The 22,127-nt window shown below is 41.0% G+C and overlaps 8 protein-coding genes across 8 annotated transcripts; 5 read left to right on the top strand and 3 right to left on the bottom strand.

Moving 5' to 3' along the window:
• Positions 1-164: 164 nt before the first annotated feature.
• Positions 165-842, bottom strand: KCS1_2 (inositol polyphosphate kinase kcs1; the record flags this gene model as incomplete). The annotated part of the gene is made up of 1 exon (XM_064827594.1): positions 165-842. One exon carries the CDS (start codon positions 840-842, stop codon positions 165-167), a length of 678 nt encoding a protein of 225 aa, XP_064686878.1.
• A 3,129-nt stretch (positions 843-3,971) lies between these two features.
• Positions 3,972-6,517, top strand: ATC70_008342 (uncharacterized protein; the record flags this gene model as incomplete). The annotated part of the gene is made up of 4 exons (XM_064827593.1): positions 3,972-4,044; positions 4,120-4,241; positions 4,318-4,339; positions 4,533-6,517. The coding sequence occupies 4 exons, from the start codon at positions 3,972-3,974 to the stop codon at positions 6,515-6,517; spliced, it is 2,202 nt and encodes a 733-aa protein (XP_064686877.1).
• Positions 6,518-7,317: 800 nt separating this feature from the next.
• Positions 7,318-8,179, top strand: ATC70_008341 (uncharacterized protein; the record flags this gene model as incomplete). The annotated part of the gene is made up of 3 exons (XM_064827592.1): positions 7,318-7,329; positions 7,383-7,851; positions 7,917-8,179. 3 exons carry the CDS (start codon positions 7,318-7,320, stop codon positions 8,177-8,179), a joined length of 744 nt encoding a protein of 247 aa, XP_064686876.1.
• Positions 8,180-8,202: 23 nt separating this feature from the next.
• ATC70_008340 (Nbl1_Borealin_N domain-containing protein) lies at positions 8,203-9,054 on the bottom strand (the record flags this gene model as incomplete). The annotated part of the gene is made up of 4 exons (XM_064827591.1): positions 8,203-8,420; positions 8,483-8,618; positions 8,679-8,898; positions 8,960-9,054. 4 exons carry the CDS (start codon positions 9,052-9,054, stop codon positions 8,203-8,205), a joined length of 669 nt encoding a protein of 222 aa, XP_064686875.1.
• Positions 9,055-9,769: 715 nt separating this feature from the next.
• Positions 9,770-11,700, top strand: FAA2_4 (medium-chain fatty acid-CoA ligase faa2; the record flags this gene model as incomplete). The annotated part of the gene is made up of 9 exons (XM_064827590.1): positions 9,770-10,070; positions 10,152-10,216; positions 10,278-10,338; positions 10,400-10,580; positions 10,639-10,805; positions 10,872-10,957; positions 11,012-11,316; positions 11,370-11,472; positions 11,533-11,700. The coding sequence occupies 9 exons, from the start codon at positions 9,770-9,772 to the stop codon at positions 11,698-11,700; spliced, it is 1,437 nt and encodes a 478-aa protein (XP_064686874.1).
• Positions 11,701-12,630: 930 nt separating this feature from the next.
• Positions 12,631-14,610, bottom strand: ATC70_008338 (uncharacterized protein; the record flags this gene model as incomplete). The annotated part of the gene is made up of 2 exons (XM_064827589.1): positions 12,631-13,886; positions 13,956-14,610. 2 exons carry the CDS (start codon positions 14,608-14,610, stop codon positions 12,631-12,633), a joined length of 1,911 nt encoding a protein of 636 aa, XP_064686873.1.
• Positions 14,611-15,093: 483 nt separating this feature from the next.
• Positions 15,094-16,077, top strand: MTR3 (3'-5'-exoribonuclease; the record flags this gene model as incomplete). Its single annotated transcript, XM_064827588.1, has 3 exons — positions 15,094-15,216; positions 15,272-15,634; positions 15,694-16,077. The coding sequence occupies 3 exons, from the start codon at positions 15,094-15,096 to the stop codon at positions 16,075-16,077; spliced, it is 870 nt and encodes a 289-aa protein (XP_064686872.1).
• A 1,938-nt stretch (positions 16,078-18,015) lies between these two features.
• Positions 18,016-22,018, top strand: ATC70_008336 (uncharacterized protein; the record flags this gene model as incomplete). Its single annotated transcript, XM_064827587.1, has 3 exons — positions 18,016-18,586; positions 18,650-19,689; positions 19,748-22,018. 3 exons carry the CDS (start codon positions 18,016-18,018, stop codon positions 22,016-22,018), a joined length of 3,882 nt encoding a protein of 1,293 aa, XP_064686871.1.
• Positions 22,019-22,127: the final 109 nt, after the last annotated feature.

Genomic DNA, 22,127 nt, shown 5'->3' with positions numbered 1-22,127 from the left:
GTGTTTGCCCCTTCATATATAGCTTTGTGTGTGTGTGTGTGTGTGTGTGTGTGTGTGTGTTAAAAGAGAAAAATGAATGGTAAGAGTCTTGCAAGGTGGGTGAGTGATGAAAATGTTGGGCTGTCGATTGAATGAGTGAAAGAAAAAAGCGTGGATGCGATCAATTAGAGATTTCTGTATCGTCTGCTTCCTGTGTTCTTCATTGCTTGAATGACTGGGCTCATTCTACATGCTTCTTCCATTCGTAAGTGTCGCTTTAAGGCATCCGTACGTGCAAATGCCTTTGTGCAATTAAGACAAGAATAGGGTTTAGCACCTGTATGCACTCTAATATGACGCTGAAGATCATGCTTACGAGCAAATGAACGTGGACATGCGCAACATGCGAATGCCTTCACTTGACGTTGCGGATGCTGATGGTGCTGCTCTAATGACAATCGTGTTTGTGGTTGCACTGGCGCTTGCTGTTGTGGTTGTGGTTGTGATTGATAGGATGGCTCCAATGTTGAGATTTGATTTGGTAAGTCGGATAGCAAGAATGACTCAATATCATTTTGTTGTAAGTTAAAGTTGAACACCTTTTCAACATCAAGCGAAGGTGACGAGGAACAAGATGACCATGTTGTAGAGTCTGAACAAGGCGACGATAATGAGGCATTGAATGCCAAATCCAAATCTTGATCTAATGTTGCTGATACTGCCGAGGGCAAATTGAAGTACAGATGGCCAATTTGATGTGGAGCAATGTCTGTAACGGCAGGAAAGTAGCTTGCTTGTAACAGCAATTGATCTTGTTCCAATGTAGTGTTAGTTTGGTTTATGTAAAAGCAGTCTTGATACATTTATAATGATATGTTATTGTAACAGAAGGAATAAGAAAGAATAAGAAAGTATTGTTAGAAGAGCTAAAATAAAAAAAGAGAGATTAAAAAAGCAAAGGGTTTATATACGATTGACCATAAGAGGCAGAGTTTATGGGGCTCCAACTGTGCAAGATGACAACGATCATTGTAAATCTGTATATTTCACACACGCACTTGAACACACACACACACAAACATACACACCTAAACATTATATACAGCTCTCCTTGTTAGGCCATGTACATCAAAATAGGCCCTTTTTTCATATATCATTGTTCGAGTCAAAATCAAAGAGGGGACACTTATTTCAAATTTTGCACAGCAAGAAAATACTAAATCCATAAAATCAAGGGGAAATATTAGACATTTCAAAAGAAAGAGGGGTTATTTGGGGGGAGTGTACAAGACATTTCCTTTTTATAAAAGCTAATATGTATGTAGGTGAGACATTCAAATTTTATTGTAGCGAGTGAATGGTGCCTGGATATAAGAAGTTTTGATTACGCGTTATTATGTATTACTGTCTGGACTAATGCGTTTAATTTAGAAAAAATAAGGGGATCTGATACCTTCGGGAGCAAGGAGAGCCCAAAGACACATGAGATTTATAGGAGTCTGCAATTATGGTGGGAGCAATTACAACACCAAAAGCAGCAGCAGCAGCAGCAGCAGTTACAATCAAGTATGTAACAACAGGTGAGACATATGTGATTTGCACCAAATTAAATAAAAAGGAGACAGGAAAATATATTCAGATACTCACTTATTTCGCGTAATAGAATTGCTTGCATACACATAATCCGGTTGAGATAATACTTTCTCGAGTTGATATGAAAATGTTTCTACAAGTTTCCATGTATTCATATATTGCTAGGTATAGTAGTAATCGCTGATATTTGTGCTATTTTAATTTGCTTTGATATGACATGTAATCCAAAAAAGTAAGAAACTTTTAATGATATTACTGTGGACAACTTTAAACGTGTCATGGACATATGTAAAACATTCCAAAAAGTAAATTTGTCCATCGGACATCTCACATGTATAGCAAGTTTATACAGTGCAATGTTGCAAGCACAAATCTTATGAGAAAATTCGGCGAGGACCCTTTTTTTTTCTCGATTCTACATGGAACTTATTTTCGATGGAATACTGTATCATGCGATGCTTAAAACTAGTAGCAATATCTCCTAAATAGCAGGAATAGTAAAGGAAAAAAGTTACATAATCTTCAGTTTTACATACCATGTATATATACACATTTTAGATTAGCATCATTTCTAATCTTTAGGTATTTATGATACAATCAAGTTAGTAACAATGCCATTATCTTTCTGTAGCACACATATATCTCGAATATAACGAGATGTAAATGATATAATACCAAGGAGGAGATCATGCCATGTAAAAATATTTATTGATCAACAAATGGAAAAGTACTATTTTCTTCTCAAACGTTCTATGGTTTACAAGCCCCATGTATATCTAGAAACCAAGAGGATGGGTAAAGAAGTATAATACTTACTGTTTGAATCCAGAAACATGGCAAAACTTGTCAGATCAGAAATGCTTTTCTATTTATGTATATATGAAGATCGCTGGGTACCGATCTTGGCGACATGTGAGTTCTGATTATGTGCTGTTTTGTTTACAATTTAAACCATAAGAAAAAGATCTACCACGACAATCGAATCACAAAGCTAGTAATCGATTTTGAGACAATCTGTGATGGCTATATATCATATATTAACATTGTCTACACTTGATTCGATGAGTTTGCTTGCTTTTATTCTCAATGATCGTCCATCGTGAAAGATAATTTCTTTTGTTGATATGTTATTGCAAATGTCAATCAACAATATGAAACTCGACGCTTGACCCCTTTATGCCATGAATTAAGCGACGGTACAAAATTTATCGAACATGATGGATTTTCTCTGTCAAGACTCAAAAACTTTATACACGTTAAGCTCAATTAATTTGACGATTTATTTATAGAATACATTTTTTGGACGATAGCAACACTCTTAAGGTTACAAACGCTATCACCAAGATTTAATCGCAAGTGATATGCTTCAAAAAAAATTGGATTATAGTATATATGCCTGAATATCATGCGTTATGAAGGCATGTATACCTCATCATCGTGGCATTTTTGTTATTTCAAACAGTAGTTCGCCGTAAAAAAAAAAAAAAAAAAAGCAGGAGATTATCTATATATCGTCGAAATTCCAAGGGCAATTATAGTATCAATACGTAAGCCTAATTGCTATGGATCTTTTCTATGCATATTAATTGACATAGGCTACGACAGGCCTTACTTGTACATAATGATGTTTAGATCAGAGATCTCTTCCTGTCAAATCAGCGGAATTTCAATTTTATTTGTTGTGCCTGAATGTAAAATTTATCACCATGGCAACAATCAGAAAATCAGTTTAACAGCTTTTTGTCAAATAGAAACGCTTGAGTAGAAGGCCGTAGATGTTCAAGTATTGTCATGAATAGAGCTGGGATAGTTTGCGATAGCTTATGCATTAAATATTTCGTCTTATTACTAGAAGATGCTGTCATTATTACCAAGATTTTCTTCTAAATGTTGGATGTCAAAACTATAGCTTCAAGTTAAAATGTCAATAAGCCGACTCTCCATGATTTAGTCTTGTTTTTATTGACGCCTCATATTTTTGGCATTAGTCTCAAAATGGGGATACAGAAGTTGACCCTCTCCTTTTCCTGAAGAAGAAAAAGAACATTGGCAGATACATGTTTCTGAAAGCTTCTGCTTCTCTTTTCTTGTTGGTCCCTAATTCTTGGATTGTCTATAGGCAAGAACAATAGATAATTTGCTTACGTCACAACCCTGGTATCCTCAGTATCTGTGGATGCGGGCTTCATAATCAGAGATTACTTGCACCAAATCTTTTGCGGGGAGAACAAGGGTTGAAAATAGCAGTGTTTTTTTTTTGTGTGGGGAGTTTTCTTTTGTTACCACTATTGAAAGTCCTGTTATTTATTTTTTCGACAGCACAAACCTCTTTTTTTCTACCTTAAACCCCCCCTCCTCTTTTTTATATTAACCCCCCCCACTCCAATAACTATAATAACATGTTGCGTGTCATCAACAAGACAAACGTAGCAGCACGCAGAGCAGCAACACCAGCTATTCTCAAAACTGGAGGTAACATCTCATGGACAATTTGGACCTCATACCCCTAGTATTGTTTATTTACGTATGAAATTTCGTATCATCTAGTCAGAGCTTTCGCTGCATCAACAAATGTCAAGGAAGAAGTCGAAGTTTTCATTGATGGAAAGTCAGTTATGATTGAGCAGGGTGCTGCCTTAATTCAAGCTTGTGAAAAGGCTGGTGCTGATGTATGTATCACTCTACCAACATTTGACCCTGCAAAACCCAATCTAGCAACATGAATTTAACACATTTGTATCATAGATTCCTCGTTTCTGTTATCATGGTACGATATTTTCAACAATGCAATCATATAAAAAACCAAAGCGAATGGAAACAAGAGGGATAGAGATGATGATTCGTATGGATGACGATACCTGCGCTTGATATCAACATTTTCATCAATCTCAATCATCATTTTTTTTTTTCCTTTTCGCTCTGTCATTTGAACAATTGATATTAACAGGATATTTTAATAGAACGTCTGTCAATTGCTGGTAACTGTCGTATGTGTCTTGTCGAAGTCGAGCGTGCACCCAAGCCAGTTGCTTCTTGTGCTTATCCCGTCATGCCTGGTATGAAGGTTAAGACCAACAGTCCTTTAGTCCACAAAGCTCGTGAAGGTGTTATGGAATTTTTGCTCTACAACCATCCTTTAGATTGTCCTATTTGTGACCAAGGTGGTGAATGTGATCTTCAAGATCAAAGTATGCGTTATGGTTCTGATCGTGGACGTTTTGCTGAACCTATGGGTAAGCGTTCTGTCGAGGAAAAGAACTTTGGCCCTCTCATCAACACTGAGATGACTCGTTGTATTCAATGTACTCGTTGTGTCCGTTTCGCTAACGAAGTTGCTGGTGCTACTGAACTCGGTACCAGTGGTAGAGGTAACGAAATGCAAATCTCCACCTATATCGAAAAGACAATTGATTCCGAGATGTCTGGTAATGTCATCGATCTTTGTCCTGTTGGTGCTCTGACCTCCAAGCCTTACAATATGAAGGCTAGACCTTGGGAATTGAAGAAATACGAGACTATCGATGTTTCTGACGCTATTGGATCCAACATTCGTCTTGATACCCGTGGTGTTGAAGTCATGCGTATTCTCCCCAGATTGAATGAGGAAATCAACGAGGAATGGATCTCTGACAAGACTCGTTTCTTCTATGATGGTCTCAAGGTACAACGTCTTACTACTCCTTTGATTCGTGATGGTGATCGTTTCGTTCCCTCTTCTTGGGAAGCTGCCTTGAAGCGTGTTGGTCATGAACTCGCCAACACCAAGGGTAACGCTGCCAAGGCTGTTGCTGGTCACCTTGCTGATGCTGAATCCATGGTTGCTCTCAAGGATCTCTTCAACCGCATTGGCTCTGAGAACTTGGCTATTGATGCTCCTAACGGTTCCAAGCCCCTTGCTGTCAATGCTGATTTCCGTTCCAACTATACCTTGAACTCTACCATCGTCGGTGCTGAAGAAGCCGATGTTGTTCTCTTGATTGGCTCCAACCCTCGTCATGAAGCCCCTATCTTGAACACTCGTTTCCGTAAAGCATGGCTCCACAATGGTCAAGATCTCGGTTTGATCGGCCAAGCAGATGATTTGAACTACGAATACGCCCACATTGGTGATAGCTCCAAGGATATTGAGAAGATTTTGGATGGATCTCACCCCTTCGCTAAGCGTCTTGCCGAAGCCAAGAAGCCCATGATTGTTGTTGGCTCCAGTGTTATTGAGAACTCCAAGGACAGTGAATACCTCCTTTCCAAGGTCTCTGAGCTCTCTGACAAGTTCAAGAACACCTTGTTCCAAGATGGTTGGAACGGTGTCAACATTTTACAACGTGCTGCTGGTAGAACTGCTGCTTACGAAGTCGGTTTTGTCCCTACATCCACTGAGGCTGCTGCTGAGCCCGTCAAGTTCCTTTATCTCTTGAACGCTGATGAGATTTCTGCTGCTGATGTTCCTAAGGATGCCTTTGTTGTCTACCAAGGTCATCACGGTGATGTTGGTGCTCAATATGCCGATGTCATTCTCCCTGGTGCTGCTTTCACTGAAAAGAACGCTACATTTGTCAACACTGAAGGCCGTACACAAATCACTCGTGCTGGTGTGAACCCTCCTGCTGCTGCTCGTGAGGATTGGAAGATCATTCGTGCTTTATCCGAAGTTGCTGGCCATACACTTCCTTATGATGATCTCTCTTCTGTTCGTTCTCGTCTTTCCGATATCAGTCCTGCTCTTACTCGTTACGATGTCATTGAAACACCTTCCATCTCTCAAATTGGTTTATCTGCTCAACGTAAGCCTTCCGCACAAAGCTCAGGCGAAATCTTGACTTCTGTCATCAAGAACTTCTACCGCACAGATCCCATCTCTCGTGCTTCTAGCACCATGGCTAAATGCACAAAGGCCTGGGTAGCAGGAAAGGATGTTGAGGCTGAACTCAAGAGTGTAGCTGCATAAATTCATTAGAAGCGTGAAGAATCAAAAGGATCAAGAATCGACTAGAATTTGGGAGATTGTATACAATATAAACTATTACTGACGGATATACAAGCAATAAAAAAAAAGAACAAAAATAGTATAAAAAATACATCTTATTAATTACATTACACATCTTGCTTCTTTGCTTTACTGTAAATTGACTCATTAAAATGACATTGATAGTCTAGACGAATCTTGATGTGGCCAAAATTGGCCTCCTAAGATTTTGATCCGCAAATAGACATTGGTGTATATCATTAGGATGTCAATCTGGCCCACGGGTACAAGTTTATTTTGTAATGATGTAGATATGATTCTACATTTCGACAAGAATGCAGGATAGCATAGGAGCTCCTTACCTTTCGTGTGTGTGACATGTAGGCCTCCTTTTGACAATCGGTATACAGCGCGCAAATAGGCAACATGCAACCTGTGTCTCTCTTGATTTTTTTTTTGGCGCAATTGGCAATGTTTGTGTGTGCATTTGCGTTCGATGCAAGTAGAAATCACCTGGATGTGCATTCGGTCATCGCGGATATACGCACATTGCATTTCAAAAGCATAGCAGATTCTTTAGCACAGACGTTCAGCATGCAGCATGTATCAGTTCCTATGGTCCAATATCTCCATTTGCAGGACCCAATGCGCATCATTTGACCCTGTTGCCTAGTAGCCATCCACTTTGTTTAATTGCCGCGATTGTTTGTGTTGTCACATTCCCGCATTCGACCTTCAAAAATTTTCTACGCCTTTCACATTACCCTCCGTCTTAATACATCATGTCAACCTCAGTAAGTGTCTGCATTTACCAACACGAGATTTAAGCCATTGATGGGAAGCCTAGACAGAGCAAGCCGAACTAATGAAAAAGCCAGAATGGTATACTAAGGCTCAAGACTATTGGAATGGAGTAACTCCTACAGTAGATGGCATGCTCGGTGGATTCTCAGTCGTAGATCCTGTTGATGTCAAGGGCTCACTGGAATTCGTGGATGAGTTTGTCCACGGCAAAAAGGGGGTAAATAATGTGATGAAAACAGAGCCTGTTATTACCAACGGCTATGCTTGTGATTGTGGAGCTGGCATTGGCCGCGTTACAAAGAACTTTTTGCTACATGTGCCTTTTGAAAAGGTTGATCTTGTTGAACAAGCTCCATCGTTTGTTGAACAAGCGAAAGCAAGCTACTTGAAGCAGGAAATAGAACAAGGCAAGATTGGACAAGTAGTGTGCCAGGGCCTTCAAGATTTTGAGCCAGAACAGGGCAAGTATGATCTGATTTGGTGCCAATGGGTGCTGGGCCACTTGACAGATGGTAAGCCATTCATCTACAAATGTCCATTGGCAAGAAAAAAAAAGCACTCATGTCCACTTGAAAAGATCATTTGATTGCCTTTTTTAAACGCTGTATTCAAGGATTAAAACCCAATGGCCTCATTGGCGTGAAGGAGAACAACGCATCCAAAGAAGCATTGGTGGACGACGAGGATAGCAGTATCACAAGAACCAGCCATGAATTGAAGCAGTTATTCACAAAAGCAGGCTTGGAATGCATCAAAGAAGACATCCAGCGAGGCATGCCTGCTGGCTTGTTTGCTGTTAGAATGTATATGTTGAGACCCGTGCATCAGCAAAAGCAATAAACCCGTTTTTTTTTTTATTTGAATCAAGACATTTGAACTGTGGTTGAGCTGTGGTTGCTGTTTCTGTCTTGACTTTTCACAGAATCTGCTGGAGTAGGCGCATGTGATCTAGTCAGTGTGAGGGTATTTGTAGCTACTCGTTCTTGCTGTCCCGGATCATGGGAAATCCAGATACATGTCTTTGATTTGAGTGTATTTTCCACGAGTTTGATTGATTCTGGATCCAATGCTGAAGTGGGTTCTACCATGAAGATCATGTCATTATGTGTGCAGAACATTGTATCATTGTGCAAACTAAATTACCATCGAGGAGCAAGATGTCAGGGTTCAAGGCAAGAGCAATGGCCAGAGCACATCTTTGCATTTCTCCACCAGACAGGTTACTCCATTTCTCTACAAAATGATCATGGGATAGATTCCATTCAGTGCCAATTTTGACCTACACGATTGAGTTAGGTGTGTGTGTGTGTGTGTGTGTATCATGCTTGATTCTTCTTACTGGATCGTCCAATGTCTTGGATTTCTGGCTTGCGTACTTTTTAACCATATTGAAAAAGTCCATTGGTGTTCCAGGATGCACAGAAGGCCTCTGAGGCACATACATCACACGAGACCTCCAGACAGGAATCGTATAGTCATTTACATCCTTACCATACAACGTACAGTAGCCCTTCTCATAAGGAATCAATTCAGCGATACACTTTAGCAATGTCGTTTTGCTATTTTTGAATAAATTAGATTGTTGTACAAATTTAAAAAAAAAAAGAGATGGATGGTTACCCAACACCACTTGGTCCTCGCATTACCAACGTATCACCCTCCTCTAATTCAAAAGAAATGTCTCTGAATAGCCACCTGCCGTCTGGTAGTTGCATTGATATATCATGAGCTTGGAACATTGACATTTTCAAGAGAGGAAAGAAAAGAAAAGAGAGATGTCGTGCCCAATCAAACCAACCATGGCGTTTTATTTGTAACAAACAGATTGCACCTCCAGTGACGTCGTTTATACAGATATGTGATGAATACGATGCAAATCATCCTAGACGATGCTGGCAAGAAGCATTCATTTGCTCATATGCTTGTAGCCAAAGCAACAGGATGAAGTGAGAGATGCATGAGAACAGTCAAAAAAAAAAGGATGTAGAGGCTTTGATCTCGCTGGCTGCCATGTCCATCAGAGCAGATTCTGAGCAACATGTGCACTGCTGCTGTCAATGGCATGAGCGACAGATGGAGAGGATGGTTTCATGAATCGAGACGCACGCACACAAGCTCTTGAAGAAGTACATTTGATGATCCAAAACAGCTTTAAAAAAAAAAAAAATCTGACTTTTTCAAATTTTTTTTTTTTATTGGCCTACCCACTTTGCTTGAGAATATATAATAATCTAATACTCACCACTTCTTCTTCTCTCTCTCTCTCTCTCTCTCTCTTCTCCCTCCTGCTCCATATCCTCGCCTTTGCTAGTTTAAAATCTTGCATCTTCAGCCCTCTCTCTTTTATTTTGCAAGGGGAAAAAAAGAATCAGATACATTCCAGCTTTCATCTTTCAGCCGAGAAACAAGCACTCCAGATACAAACCTTACATGACAGAAGCAAAGCAAGATTGGAAAATCGACTTTTATAAAAACGGTGTTCCAAAGGAAGTGATTGTGATAGAAGATACACCGCCACCATCGTCCACAGGGAACAGCACATCAAGCACGTCAAGCTATCATGTCCAGCAGCAAAGTATACCTTACTTAATTGGCCCTCCAGCGGCATCTACACGTTCAAAACGCCCTAGAAAAGACACTGTCCAGAACAGCAATGGTTTACCGCCTCCTCCACCTCCTCAGCAGCCGGTAAAAAGGAGACGCAAAGATGTAAATGCTCCAATGCAACCAGGTAAGTCTTAATGTCCTCCCCCTCCCCCCCCCCAGCGACTATGGCTGATTTGATGGATCGATTTGCTCACACAATACAAAGTTTTAAGAAGGCCTAATCCGAATACAGTATCAAATGTATCGACATCCGCTGTGCCATTATCCACGGTAAAATAGAGACGTTGATTGTTTGTCCCAGAATGTTTCTGATTTGCGTTTATCTGTATAGTCGTGTGATGATAAAGATGGGCATTACATTATCAGGCCTAACGAGTCCCTCACACCGAGATGTAAATACAAAGGATCTACATGTGGGGAATGTGCTGTTGTACTAACGCAATGTTGACCCAGACAAAATGATGCGGTTGCTGGGACAAGGCACTTTTGGTAAAGTAGTCGAGTGTTATGATAGAGTCAAGAGAACATTCTGCGCCATCAAGATTATCAGAGCAATACCGAAATACAGAGATGCAAGCAAAATTGAGATTAGAGTGCTAAACAGTCTAAAAGAGCACGATCCCATCAATTTAAAGTAAGGTCGAATGGTTATTTGCGAGAGAGGCCGCGGCTAACACCAGTTGAACACATAGCAAATGCATACACTTAATAGAATGGTTTGATTACCACAATCACATTTGCATGGTGTTTGAATTACTGGGCCCTTCCGTGTTTGACTTTCTGAAATCAAATGAATTTCGACCGTTTCCAATCCACCACATCCAACAGTTTGCAAAGCAGATTCTGACAAGCGTTGCCTGTGAGTTTTCCATTGGAAGAAACCGTTTGGCATGGAGATGATTAACGCTAGATTTGCCACCCTTAGTCGTACATGAATTGAAATTGATCCATACAGACCTAAAACCTGAAAATATCTTACTAGTGGACAATACCAGCGCAGAAGCAGGCAATGTATGTTGCTGACATGGCAGTGCTAATGGAACATGGCTTAACATGATACTGTAGATGTACGGTGTGGACCCCAACTCAAGAATCCTGACCAATACAGATATTCGTCTCATTGATTTCGGCTCTGCGACATTCGAACAAGACTATCATTCGAGTGTGGTATCAACGCGACATTACAGAGCTCCAGAAATAATCTTGGGCATAGGCTGGTCCTATCCTTGTGATATTTGGTCCATTGGTTGCATCTTGGTAGAGTTTTTGACGGGTGATGCGCTATTCCAAACCCATGATAATCTCGAACATTTGGCAATGATGGTTGTGGTGCTGGGCAAAATACCTGCAAAACTAATCAAAGCGGCAAAGTATGTATATCCTCTCAACAAACCCAGGAAAAGAGTTATTCACCTGTCTATAGTCGAGATGCCCAAAAATTCTTTAAAGATGGGAAACTGAAATACCCAGATGTTGATACCACCAAGCAGAGCAAAAAATATGTGCGAGCCCTAAAGTTGCTCAAGGTAAGTCAATGGCCAACAGGCAATGGACTGGTTAGACTACTAAACACTCTGCTTGAACAGCACATTGTCAATCCACACAACAATGCTCGCTTCCAATTCCTTGACCTGTTGTCCAAAATGCTCGTGTATGATCCTGCGGCACGAATTACTGCAAGAGAAGCACTAAGGCATCCCTTCTTTCTGATCCCTTTTGATGAACTTGGTCAAGAAATTGAGGAAAACCGATAAACCATCAACACTTGTACACACTTTTTATGCCTTTAAAAAAATATATTTACATACGATATGCTCTCGCTCTTTCTTCTTCATACTTTTATATATATATATATATAATAATTCCCTCTAATTCTAATCCTTGTTAGGTCCTCCATTCTTCTTGCTCATCACATCAATCACAGCATTTCTCTCACTTGCCATTAAAAAGTATATACGTTTAGCCCTTTATTAAATGCGCACATCTATTAAACCAACAGGATGGCTATTTCTGTTTTGTAGAAAACGGGTTTTTTTGCTGGCAGTAATTGGAAGATTGGTGTAACCTATCTTGACCAGCATTGTAAATCAAGGTACAGCAAATCAAGTGTGATTCAAAATGGCATCAAATGTACGATTACTTATCAGCTGTAATTGCAAATAGGTTGATTTACTAGTACGTTTTATTATTTCAACATGGAGAAATGGATATATTGTTTATCATCCTCCTTGCTAAACGAACGTTTCATTGGGAGCTGGTATATCTTGATGTGAGTGTTTGTGTGTTGGCTAGATGGCAAATGAACATGAAGGACACCAACTAAAGCTATAGTACTTTTTGTGTTGAAAGCAAAAGCTCTGTGTGAATAGCTTCTGAGCAGGAACAGCTGCGGCACCTGTAGCCACCATATCGGATGAGTTTCCAAATGTCCAAGATAACGGTGCAGAATGTGCTATATTGATCATTTTGTTCTGACTATCACTGAATCCAGATAATGGAGACCTTTTTGTGATTCGATTTGGTAGTAAATATGTTGGTTTGGCCATGATGATTGTTTATTATAAAGGGTGAGAGAGAGAGAGAGAGAGAGAGAGAGAGAAAAAAAAACAAAAAAAAAAACAAAAAAAGAAATAAAGTGCCTGTTTCCTTTATGGACCAAAACAAATTTTTCAGTTTAATATGTGTCAAGCATCTAATTCGCCCAATTGTTGCGCCAGTTCCAGATTCTTGCTATACAAAACCAGTGCCTCCTTCTCCAGACTGGTTATCTTTTGATCTGCTATCGCCAGCGATGTTTTGAGCTTGTTCTCATCCACCTGCCACTGAGTTGATTTGAGCTTCCATTCCTTTTCCAATCTTGCCAGGCTTTGCTCATGCTTGTCAATGATGTTGACATCCTGTGCATGTTGACGTTCCAAGTCTTGTAGTTCAGTTTCAAGCTCAACCATTTGACCTGACATGTTTCGTAGCTCTCTCGTAAGCTGCACTTGATAGGTGTCAACATCTTTTCTGTATTGTGATTTTAAACTCGTTTCCAGTTCGTTTAGCCGGGTGTTCAATTCCAATTGCATTTGTCTCTGGTTGACCTTTTGTAGCTGCTCACGATGGCGTTGAGATTTCTCTAATTCAAATCTTGTTTTGGCCAATTCGCCATCTCGCTCAGCAACCGTGCGTCGTAGTGCTTCTTCCAATTCGCTATTGTCCACTTGTACTACTTTTCGAGATTGGGCTATTGACGCAGATTGCTCCGCTTTGATGAGTCTTGCACGCAGCTCTTCTTTTTCCAGAACAAGTGCGTTGACCTGATGGGCGTGGGTGGCATGGATGCGAGCCTTCTCCTTGGCAAATTCTGATTTGATTTGCTCCAGCTTGTCCATCTGCTCTTGATGATCCGCCTCCAATTGATCTACTTGAGTCTCTGATTCGCGCAACAAGCTTTGCAGAGCGAGAAAATCTGGATCTTGGATGCTAGATGTTTGCATGGCCTTGAGATCATTTTGCAATCGCTTGGATTTCTGTTCAGACCGCTCTCTCTGCTGTTTGATCTGATTCAGCTCTTCAATCATGGCTTCCATCTCTTGTCGCATATCGTCTACCACTTGCTCCATTTCCGCCTGCTCTTCTTTGCTGTCATTCAGCTTGCTCTGCATATGCTGTCGCAATTGCTTCTTTTGCTTCTCGAATGCTTTTTGCACAGCAGCAATGCGAGTCTTTGTGTGTGCCATGGCATCATGATGAGCAGCTTTCTTTTGTGCACTTAATCGGCACAAGCCTTCCATCAATCGGGTGTTTCGCTGCCTTTCTTTTTCGGCTGCAACTAGTAAGGGAATTACCACGTTTTTCAAATCTTGTTTAGTTGATTGTTTGTGCTCTGTTACACCATCAATCCACTTTTCAATTGTCTGAGTGGATAAACAGAGTTGAGATTGGATATCGCTCTCTGCAAAACAAGCAGTATAAACATGTCAAATTACGAGATCAGAGCACAACAGCACATTGAAGCTCTTACCTGGTGGCTGATCCAATACCAACGAACCGGCATACTTATTTACAATGTGTTTTAGTTCTATTAGTTTGTCGAGCACCAATCTCATTGCATGATGCTGGGAACTGCCCTGGTCTTTTTCGATTGATTTCTTATTATCTGTGTCACTTGGTGCTGTTGTTGTGTGCAACACACTACTACTAGTAGCAGCATCTTTGAATGACGCTGGTTCTAGGTCATTGACTTTACGTCCTTCCAAAAAGGTCTGTATAGATTGAGACATGTTGTTGATAATTGCTTCGTTTGATTGTCTTGATAATCGTATCTGTTCCTCCAGCCATTCGATCCTTCTGTAGGCTGCTTCTTTTGTGGGGTATAGAGCATGTGTGTCTCCATTAGGCGGTGGTAAGCTTTTGCAATGCTTTATTCGGAAGCTGTGGCTCGTGGAGAAGGAGTATGAGGTGGATGATGTTGATGAGTAGGATGATCTTCGCGAGGAGTCCCAGCTACTGGTTGGGGATGTTGCCAATGTATTGCGATCATCTTCGGTTGGGTAAGTGGGAATGGAATTAAGCGTAGTAGTAGTTGTGTATTTTGTATGAGGTTCCTCGTCAGAGGAGATGGTATGAGGCAATGTGCTGTATAAAGGCACTGCTGTGTCTAGCTCTAGATGTGTCATGATTCAAAGAAAGTAAATGTATATATAAAATGTAGAAATAAAGAAAAGAAAAAGTACAAAACTGATTATCAGCCAAACTGTCAATGTGCTCATTATAAATGGGGGGGGTTTTTTTTTTTAACGGATTTTGTTGTTACATTGGAACGCAATCATGATACAACACAATCCGGTTGAACATTTAGTGGTGTAACCTGTGCCTTGTAATAATATTTGCACTAAATTTTCAATTTAATTTCGTATATTGAGCAAGCATGGCAAACATGAAGTGAATGCTAGTGTGGCCATGCTGGATCTGTTGCTCCTTTCAATGGATCAATACAAGAAACTTGCTCTTATTGGCAATGTTTCGTACTGATCTGTCCAAAACAAGTCTATTTATCTGTGACTCTTTGCTTACATTGGAAAAAGGGGTTTTAAGAGCATCGACAACTCGCAGTCGAATGTTTCTGTTCTTTTTGATTATTCACTCAACATTTTTATACTATGGGAAACGACGGAGGATCCATCCCTAGACGTATTGAACTCGTTAAAGAGAAGGCCAAGAATATTGTCCTCAATCCTGATCTTGAGAGAGCCGCTGCTTGGCTCTACTGTGCATTGTCCAAGGTAAAATCCTCTGCTCATTTATCATGGCTTAATTGTAGCTGACAGTCTGAATAAGCTTTTACTGGAACAACCTGTAGTGTCAGATGGATTAGGGAAACTATACAATCAAGATGCCATCATTGAATACCTTCTAGATCCTTCCATCTACGGTGATGGCGACAAGATCTGCTCCCATATCACCTCTTTAAAAGACACAACCAAGTTGAATTTGACACCTAATCCAGCTTACAACGAGAAAGATTCTCACTTGGATTCAGCGACCATGGGAAGCCTTGATAGAAATCTCAAGAGTAAATTTGTCTGTCCCATCTCAATGAAGGAAATGAATGGAAAGCATCGATTTGTGTATTTAGATACTTGCGGTTGTGTTTTTGCTGAACAGGCCATGAAGGAGATTCCTAGCAAAGAATGTGTTACTGTAAGTTGACTTATCAAGTAGAAATAGACGATGCTTACTCATCTTGCATACATTGTTAGTGTGGAAAACCATTTGAAGGTCAAAATGTCATTGTCATCAACCCTACAAAGGAGGAACAAGACGTTATGAGAAAAGTGATGGAAGAGAAAAAGGCCAAGGCAAAGGCAGAAAGAAGAGCTAAAAAGGCAGAAGGCAAAAAGAATGGTGTGGTATCCGAGAAGAAGAGAAAGAGAGATGATACCGGCTCACCAGAAAAACCAGCAAAGAAGGTGTCGTCTATACAATCATCGGCCGCTGCTGCTGTCATGGGTAAAGTAGCGCAAGACTTGGCTGAAAAGAAGAAGAATTCAGCATTGTCAAGTGCTGTCAAAAGTATTTACGGATCAAAGGATAAAAAGGAGACTGGCAATTACCTCACAAAAGGAACCTTTAATCGTTATTAACCATCATACACGTAGCACGTTTTGTATATAGAAAAAGCACAAGAAAAAATAAACGACTTGATTGAACATAGAAAGTATACGAGTTGTCAGAATTAAGAGGATGATTTGTGAGATTGTCAATTAGTTGGCTGATGCCAAATGGAGCATTATTTTTTGTGAAAAAAAGCTTCACTGCTGTTGTAAAGTAGACGTTATCCAAATCTCAGTAAGAAAATTGAGCTTCCAAATCATAGTTTGATGGTAAACCGTGTTAAACTGGCATTACCAGATATCAAGCTAGAAACCAAAATGGGCAGGCTAAGTGCAGGTGCTATCAAATCCGTGATCCCCTCCTTATCAGCATCACAAACATCGATTTTCTTCATCAGAAAGACGGTGGGCCAGCCAGTCAGCCAGCCAAAATTGATTCAAACTCAGCTTGCGCCATTGTTTCTAGATTGGACAATTTCTGTTACTTTTCGACTTGATCGAACTATTTTGTCACATTCGACTATGTAAACTGTGAAAATCATCCCATACTCTTTTAAGCTTTCTAGGAGTGCTTTTCAAGGCGCATCTGATGATGCTAAATAAAGAATATATTCTGGTTGAACTTTTTGAGTAATGCTTAAAAATATGAAATGAGGTTTATGGCCAAAATGTCGATATTTTACATATGAAGGTGTCACAAATGAACTTTCAGGGGCTGCTTTGGATCGAGGGGGACACTTTGAGTCAATGTATGCCATAGTAAAAGTCTTTGTTTTTGAGGTAAAAAACGCGATTGTTTGATTTTCGATGAAAATCATGAGGGATACCTCCTGGTTTTTGGTCAATTTTTGGTCGATTTTTGGTGATCCCAAAAAAAAAGTCGAGCAAAGATGCTAGTTATAGACTACTGGATGAGAGAAACTGTTTGGCGCTATTCTGGCGGTCTAAATCGGCTTCTAGCGCGAGAAAACACGGCTCAAATGCGCCCAAATTTTGCTGGTTGTGCATATGTTTGAGTAACAAGAGGTAATGGCAGTATCCTATCTGGCCATATATAGTTTGTTCCAACTGATATAAATGTGGAGCATAGTAAAAGATCCATATCTACAGTTACTGGCTGCTGATGAAAGGTTTTCACGTAATAACGTAGGGTTGAAAAGTGACATTTCTGTACATACTGATAAAACGAGCTGAATAGTTTGTTTTCAAGGCATTTGCTGTATTCTCAGTTTGTGGATGGTTTAAGACACATATTATAAACATATTGATGCTATAGGGGTGCATTTCTAACATGCATCTTGGAGAAAAGAAGGGGGGTGAGGGACCATTTCGTTGTAGAGATTACGTGGGATACTCTACAACGAAAACCTGTGAATAAGCTGCAATGTGTGATTTTGAACCTTATTGTAACTTTTCAGAAAAGATGCCGAAAATTGATGTATAGATGAATCATGGAGGAAGGCTTTACAGGTTTCTTCTTGGAACAATAGACTTACAGAGTCAAACGACATGTGGCTCACGCATTTACACAAACAAACAATGGCCCTGTCGATCATTCTATTTGAAATTCATATTAGAGGAATGTCATTCTAGTAGCCCTAAATCGTCAGCATGTCGATCTATTTCGGTGTGTTTAAATGTAACCACGAAGCCTTTCTGTATTCAAAGACTTTATTCGTTATTCAAATGAACAGGCACTCGATGTGCAAATGCAGATGTCACACTCGTTGCGTGTGTATATCGTCTATGCACTTGCAATGTATCATGACTTTATGTTTTCAGCATTCCTGCATAATAAATGTGAAGTCTCAATAACAAATGGGATTGTTCACGCTTAAAAATAGAGAGCTATCATGCATCATATATATACTTTCAAGATGCAACTAGTTATTTTGTCTCTTTTTCTTTTCTCTCTTTTTCTTTTCTCTCTTTTCCTCCCGTTCCTGTAAAAAAAAAATTGTATATACTATGAAAATTCCACTTTATAGACAGGACGCCAAAACTACAACACTAGCACCACATCAAACTAATGCAGCGTCTCCAAAAGCCACTACAAAACCAAAAGTGTCATTTATACAGTTATTTCGATTTGCCAGCCGACCAGAACTATCCATTCTTCTAGTTGCTGCTATTTTATCAGCCATCTCAGGAGGCCTACCACCTTTAGCCATCTTAATCTATGGATCTTACATCTCTAAAATAGTTAGAGCGCAAGGCAACGAAGCAGTCTTGGCAAGTATCATGCCAACTATTCAACTGATGTTGGTCATGGGCACGGCAGCAATTGTCACCACCTATGTTTCCACCTGCCTATGGATCCGAATGGGAGAACGACAGGTGCGACGTATCCGAGCATTGTATCTGCACTCCATTCTCAAGCAAGACATGACCTGGTTTGATACAGCCAAGGACGATTCGTTATTGACTCGATTAGCTAGTGATACACAGCTCATTCAAGACGGTATATCTGAAAAACTCGGTTTGTGTATCTCCTTTTGTTGCCAATTTCTTGCCGGATTTGCAGTTGGATTTTATAAAGGTATACAGACTCCTCAGGGATCATGATGTCAGTAATGTCATTAAGCTAATATACAATTTATAGGCTATAAGATGGCATTGACCATGTTTGCCGTGTGTCCACTATTAGCCGCCATCATGCTGACTATGATAGTGATGATCAAAAAGTATGTCATCCAGACGCAAACATCCTATGCACAGGCTGGTGCAGTGGCAGAACAAGCGCTACAGGCTATCCGTACAGTGCATGCATTTTCGCTTCAAGAGAGGTTTTTGAAACGTTTTCAAGAAAAACTCAAAGTAGCTGAACGATACGGTGTCAAGCGAATCTACGTAACTGGTATTGGGATCGCAACATTCACATTCTGTTTCTTTAGTTCTTTGGGATTAGCTCTCTGGTATGGATCTCAATTGGTCTTGCAGGGCACATCCACAGCATCCTCTGTGTTTGTTGTATTTCTGGCTATGATCATGGGTAGTATTTCCATGGCCAAGATGCTCCCTCATCTCACAACCATCACAAATGCATGTGGTGCGTCTTACAAAGTGTTCAAGGTCATTGATACGGTGCCTACCATCCAATGCAACCATCACAGCGGCAAAAAACCTGCGCAGGTAGATGGCACCATCGAGTTTAAACATGTCAATTTTGCCTACGCCTCCAGACCTGATGTACCCGTCTTACATAACCTGTCACTCACCATTCACGCAGGCATGACTGTAGCGTGTGTTGGTGCATCAGGCTCTGGAAAATCAACGCTTGTTCAGCTTTTACAACGGTTTTATGATCCCAAGGATGGCAAAATTACACTGGATGGCCATGATGTCAAAGACTTGAATGTCCAATGGTTTCGTCAAAGCATTGGCGTAGTAAATCAGCAACCTGTCTTGTTCAACACGACTATTCGAGAGAACATCCAAATGGGCAGCCCTGTGCCTGTCTCGGATGAGGCTATCATTGCAGCAGCCAAAGAAGCCAACTGCCATCATTTCATCATGAAGTTGCCTCAAGGATACAGTACCTCAGTTGGAGAGCACGGAGACATGCTGTCAGGTGGACAGAGACAGAGAATCGCTATTGCCAGGGCCACAGTGAAAAATCCAAGTATATTACTGTTGGATGAAGTAAGTTGTTGCGTCATTTTTATTACACTTTATGCTCATCCGTGCTTCTGTACGTTAGGCAACCTCAGCACTAGACACGCAGTCTGAACGACTAGTACAAAATGCGCTTGATAAAGCGTCAGCTAATCGAACAACGATCATTGTTGCTCATCGTTTGTCTACTGTAGCCAAAGCAGACAAGATTGTAGTGCTGGATCAAGGCAGCATCATTGAAACAGGCACACATCAAGAGTTGATTCGTCTCAACGGAAAGTACGCGGATCTTGTGCGGAAACAATCCATCAGCTCTGGAGAAGAGGAACAGCAAGACACATTGTCGATAGAAGAGGAGATTGGCCATGAAGTATCGGTCGGTGAACAGAAGATAGATTATAAATCGCAGCTGCACAGTGATCTCACCAAGGTGAATACGATCGATTCCAATGGCAGCACTGATATATCTGTTTTCAGCGATACCAACACCAAAGCCTCTATTTATGACGAAAAGGAGATCACTGCACATTTAGAGAACAACAAAAGCAGCACGAGGCGTCGTACCCAGTACCCTAGCACTTGGAGCGTTGTCAAGCGAATGCGGCAGGAATGGTGGTTGATTCTACTCGGCGTTTGTGGAGACCTTATCAAGGGTGCCATCTTACCGCTGTACGCGTACACCTTTTCCAGCGTCATTGGCATTCTCTCTGATCCCAACTATCAGAAAGCAGCACCTTTGCAAGGCACAAATCTCTATGCGTTTATATTCTTTATTATCGGCGTCGCGTCCTTTGTGGGAGGAGGCCTCAGCAAGATTTGCTTGCCTCTCAGTGGTGAATACTATACGCACAGACTGCGTGGTCAAGTATTTGAAGCATACATGAAGCAAGACATCGAATTCTTTGACAAGAAAGAGCACAATACAGGCATTCTGACAACTCGGCTCGCGTCTGATGCTCGCAATGTAAGCGACATGGTCTCTAAGGTGTGGGGAGACGTGGTTGATCTGTTTGCAACTCTTACAACGGGTCTCATTATTGCCTTTACGCACAGCTGGGCCCTGACACTGGTCACCATGAGCATGTTACCACTGATTGTGCTGTCGACTACGTTTGACATGTACCTGCAGCGTAGTTTTGATGACATGACCAAGAATGACAACATAGCAAGTAGTCAGGTAGCTGGTGAAGCGATTCGAGAAGTCAGAACTGTAGCAGCGCTCTGTAAGCAAGCTTATTTTGAGGAACGGTACGCCAAAGCCACGGAACGCTCCCATCAGCTAGCGATAAGAAAAGCTTATTTCTCATCCATTGGATTCGCATTCCACCGAGGCATCACAATCTATACCAACGCCTTGGCATTCTACTTTGGCACCCGATTGCTTGTCGATGGCAGCATCGAATTCCGTCAGTTATTCACCAGCATGACAGTGTTGATCCTTACTGCCGAATCAGCTGCTCGAAGCAGTATGTTTGCCACTGTGCTTACTAAAGGAAAGGAGGCGACTCGCGCCATATTCGAACTTCTGGACTCAGCGTGCTCAAGTCGAATCGAATCTGGACTTGAAGGAGCAGAACCCGAGGTTGGGACATTGAAAGGAGATATCAGATATGATGGTGTCAAATTTGCATACCCCGCAAGACAAGATAACTTAATCTTTGATGGCAATTTCAGCCTGGATATTCAATCTGGGCAAACAGTTGCTCTTGTAGGACGGTCCGGATGTGGTAAATCTACCATCATTGGGTTACTTCAGCGATGGTACGATGTGATGGAAGGCTCCGTCTCGCTAGATCAGCGCAATGTCAAGTCATACTCTGTGGACAACCTACGAAGCCATATGTCAGTCATTGTGCAAGAGCCTATTCTGTTCAATGTGTCCATTGCAGAGAACATTCGCTATGGCGTCTACGAAAAAGGGACGCTTGTCACTCAGCAAGACGTAGAGAATGCGGCCAAGGCTGCTAACATTCATGGTTTCATCACCAGTCTCCCACAGGGTTATGCCACACTCGTTGGTGTCAAGGGATCTCAACTGTCAGGTGGTCAGAAGCAAAGGATAGCTATTGCCCGAGCCATTTTGAGAAAACCAAGAGTGCTGTTACTGGATGAAGCGACATCTGCCCTCGACAGCGAGAGCGAGCGACTGGTGCAAGAAGCGCTTGATCAGATTATCCAACAAGGAAATCAGACAACGATTACCATTGCACATCGACTGTCCACTATAGTCAATGCAGATATCATTTGCGTACTAAAAAATGGTAAAATCAAGGAGCAAGGCACACATAAAGAGCTGTTGGCATTGAATGGCATGTACTCTAGATTGATTGCTGAGCAATCACTGAGTATTCAATGATGTTGCTTGTTCCACAACAGGTGCTCACATACATCAATCAATAAGTTCTAGGCCATCATCAAAGATTCTTGCAAACGCAAAAATCATATTTCTCATCATCAACAATTAA

Source organism: Mucor velutinosus (assembly GCF_035048745.1).
Source record: "Mucor velutinosus strain NIH1002 chromosome Unknown tig00001561, whole genome shotgun sequence".
NCBI classification, from domain to species: Eukaryota; Fungi; Mucoromycota; class Mucoromycetes; order Mucorales; family Mucoraceae; genus Mucor; species Mucor velutinosus.
Note: the sequence above shows the minus strand (reverse complement) of the source record. Positions and strands in the feature narration are given on the sequence as shown.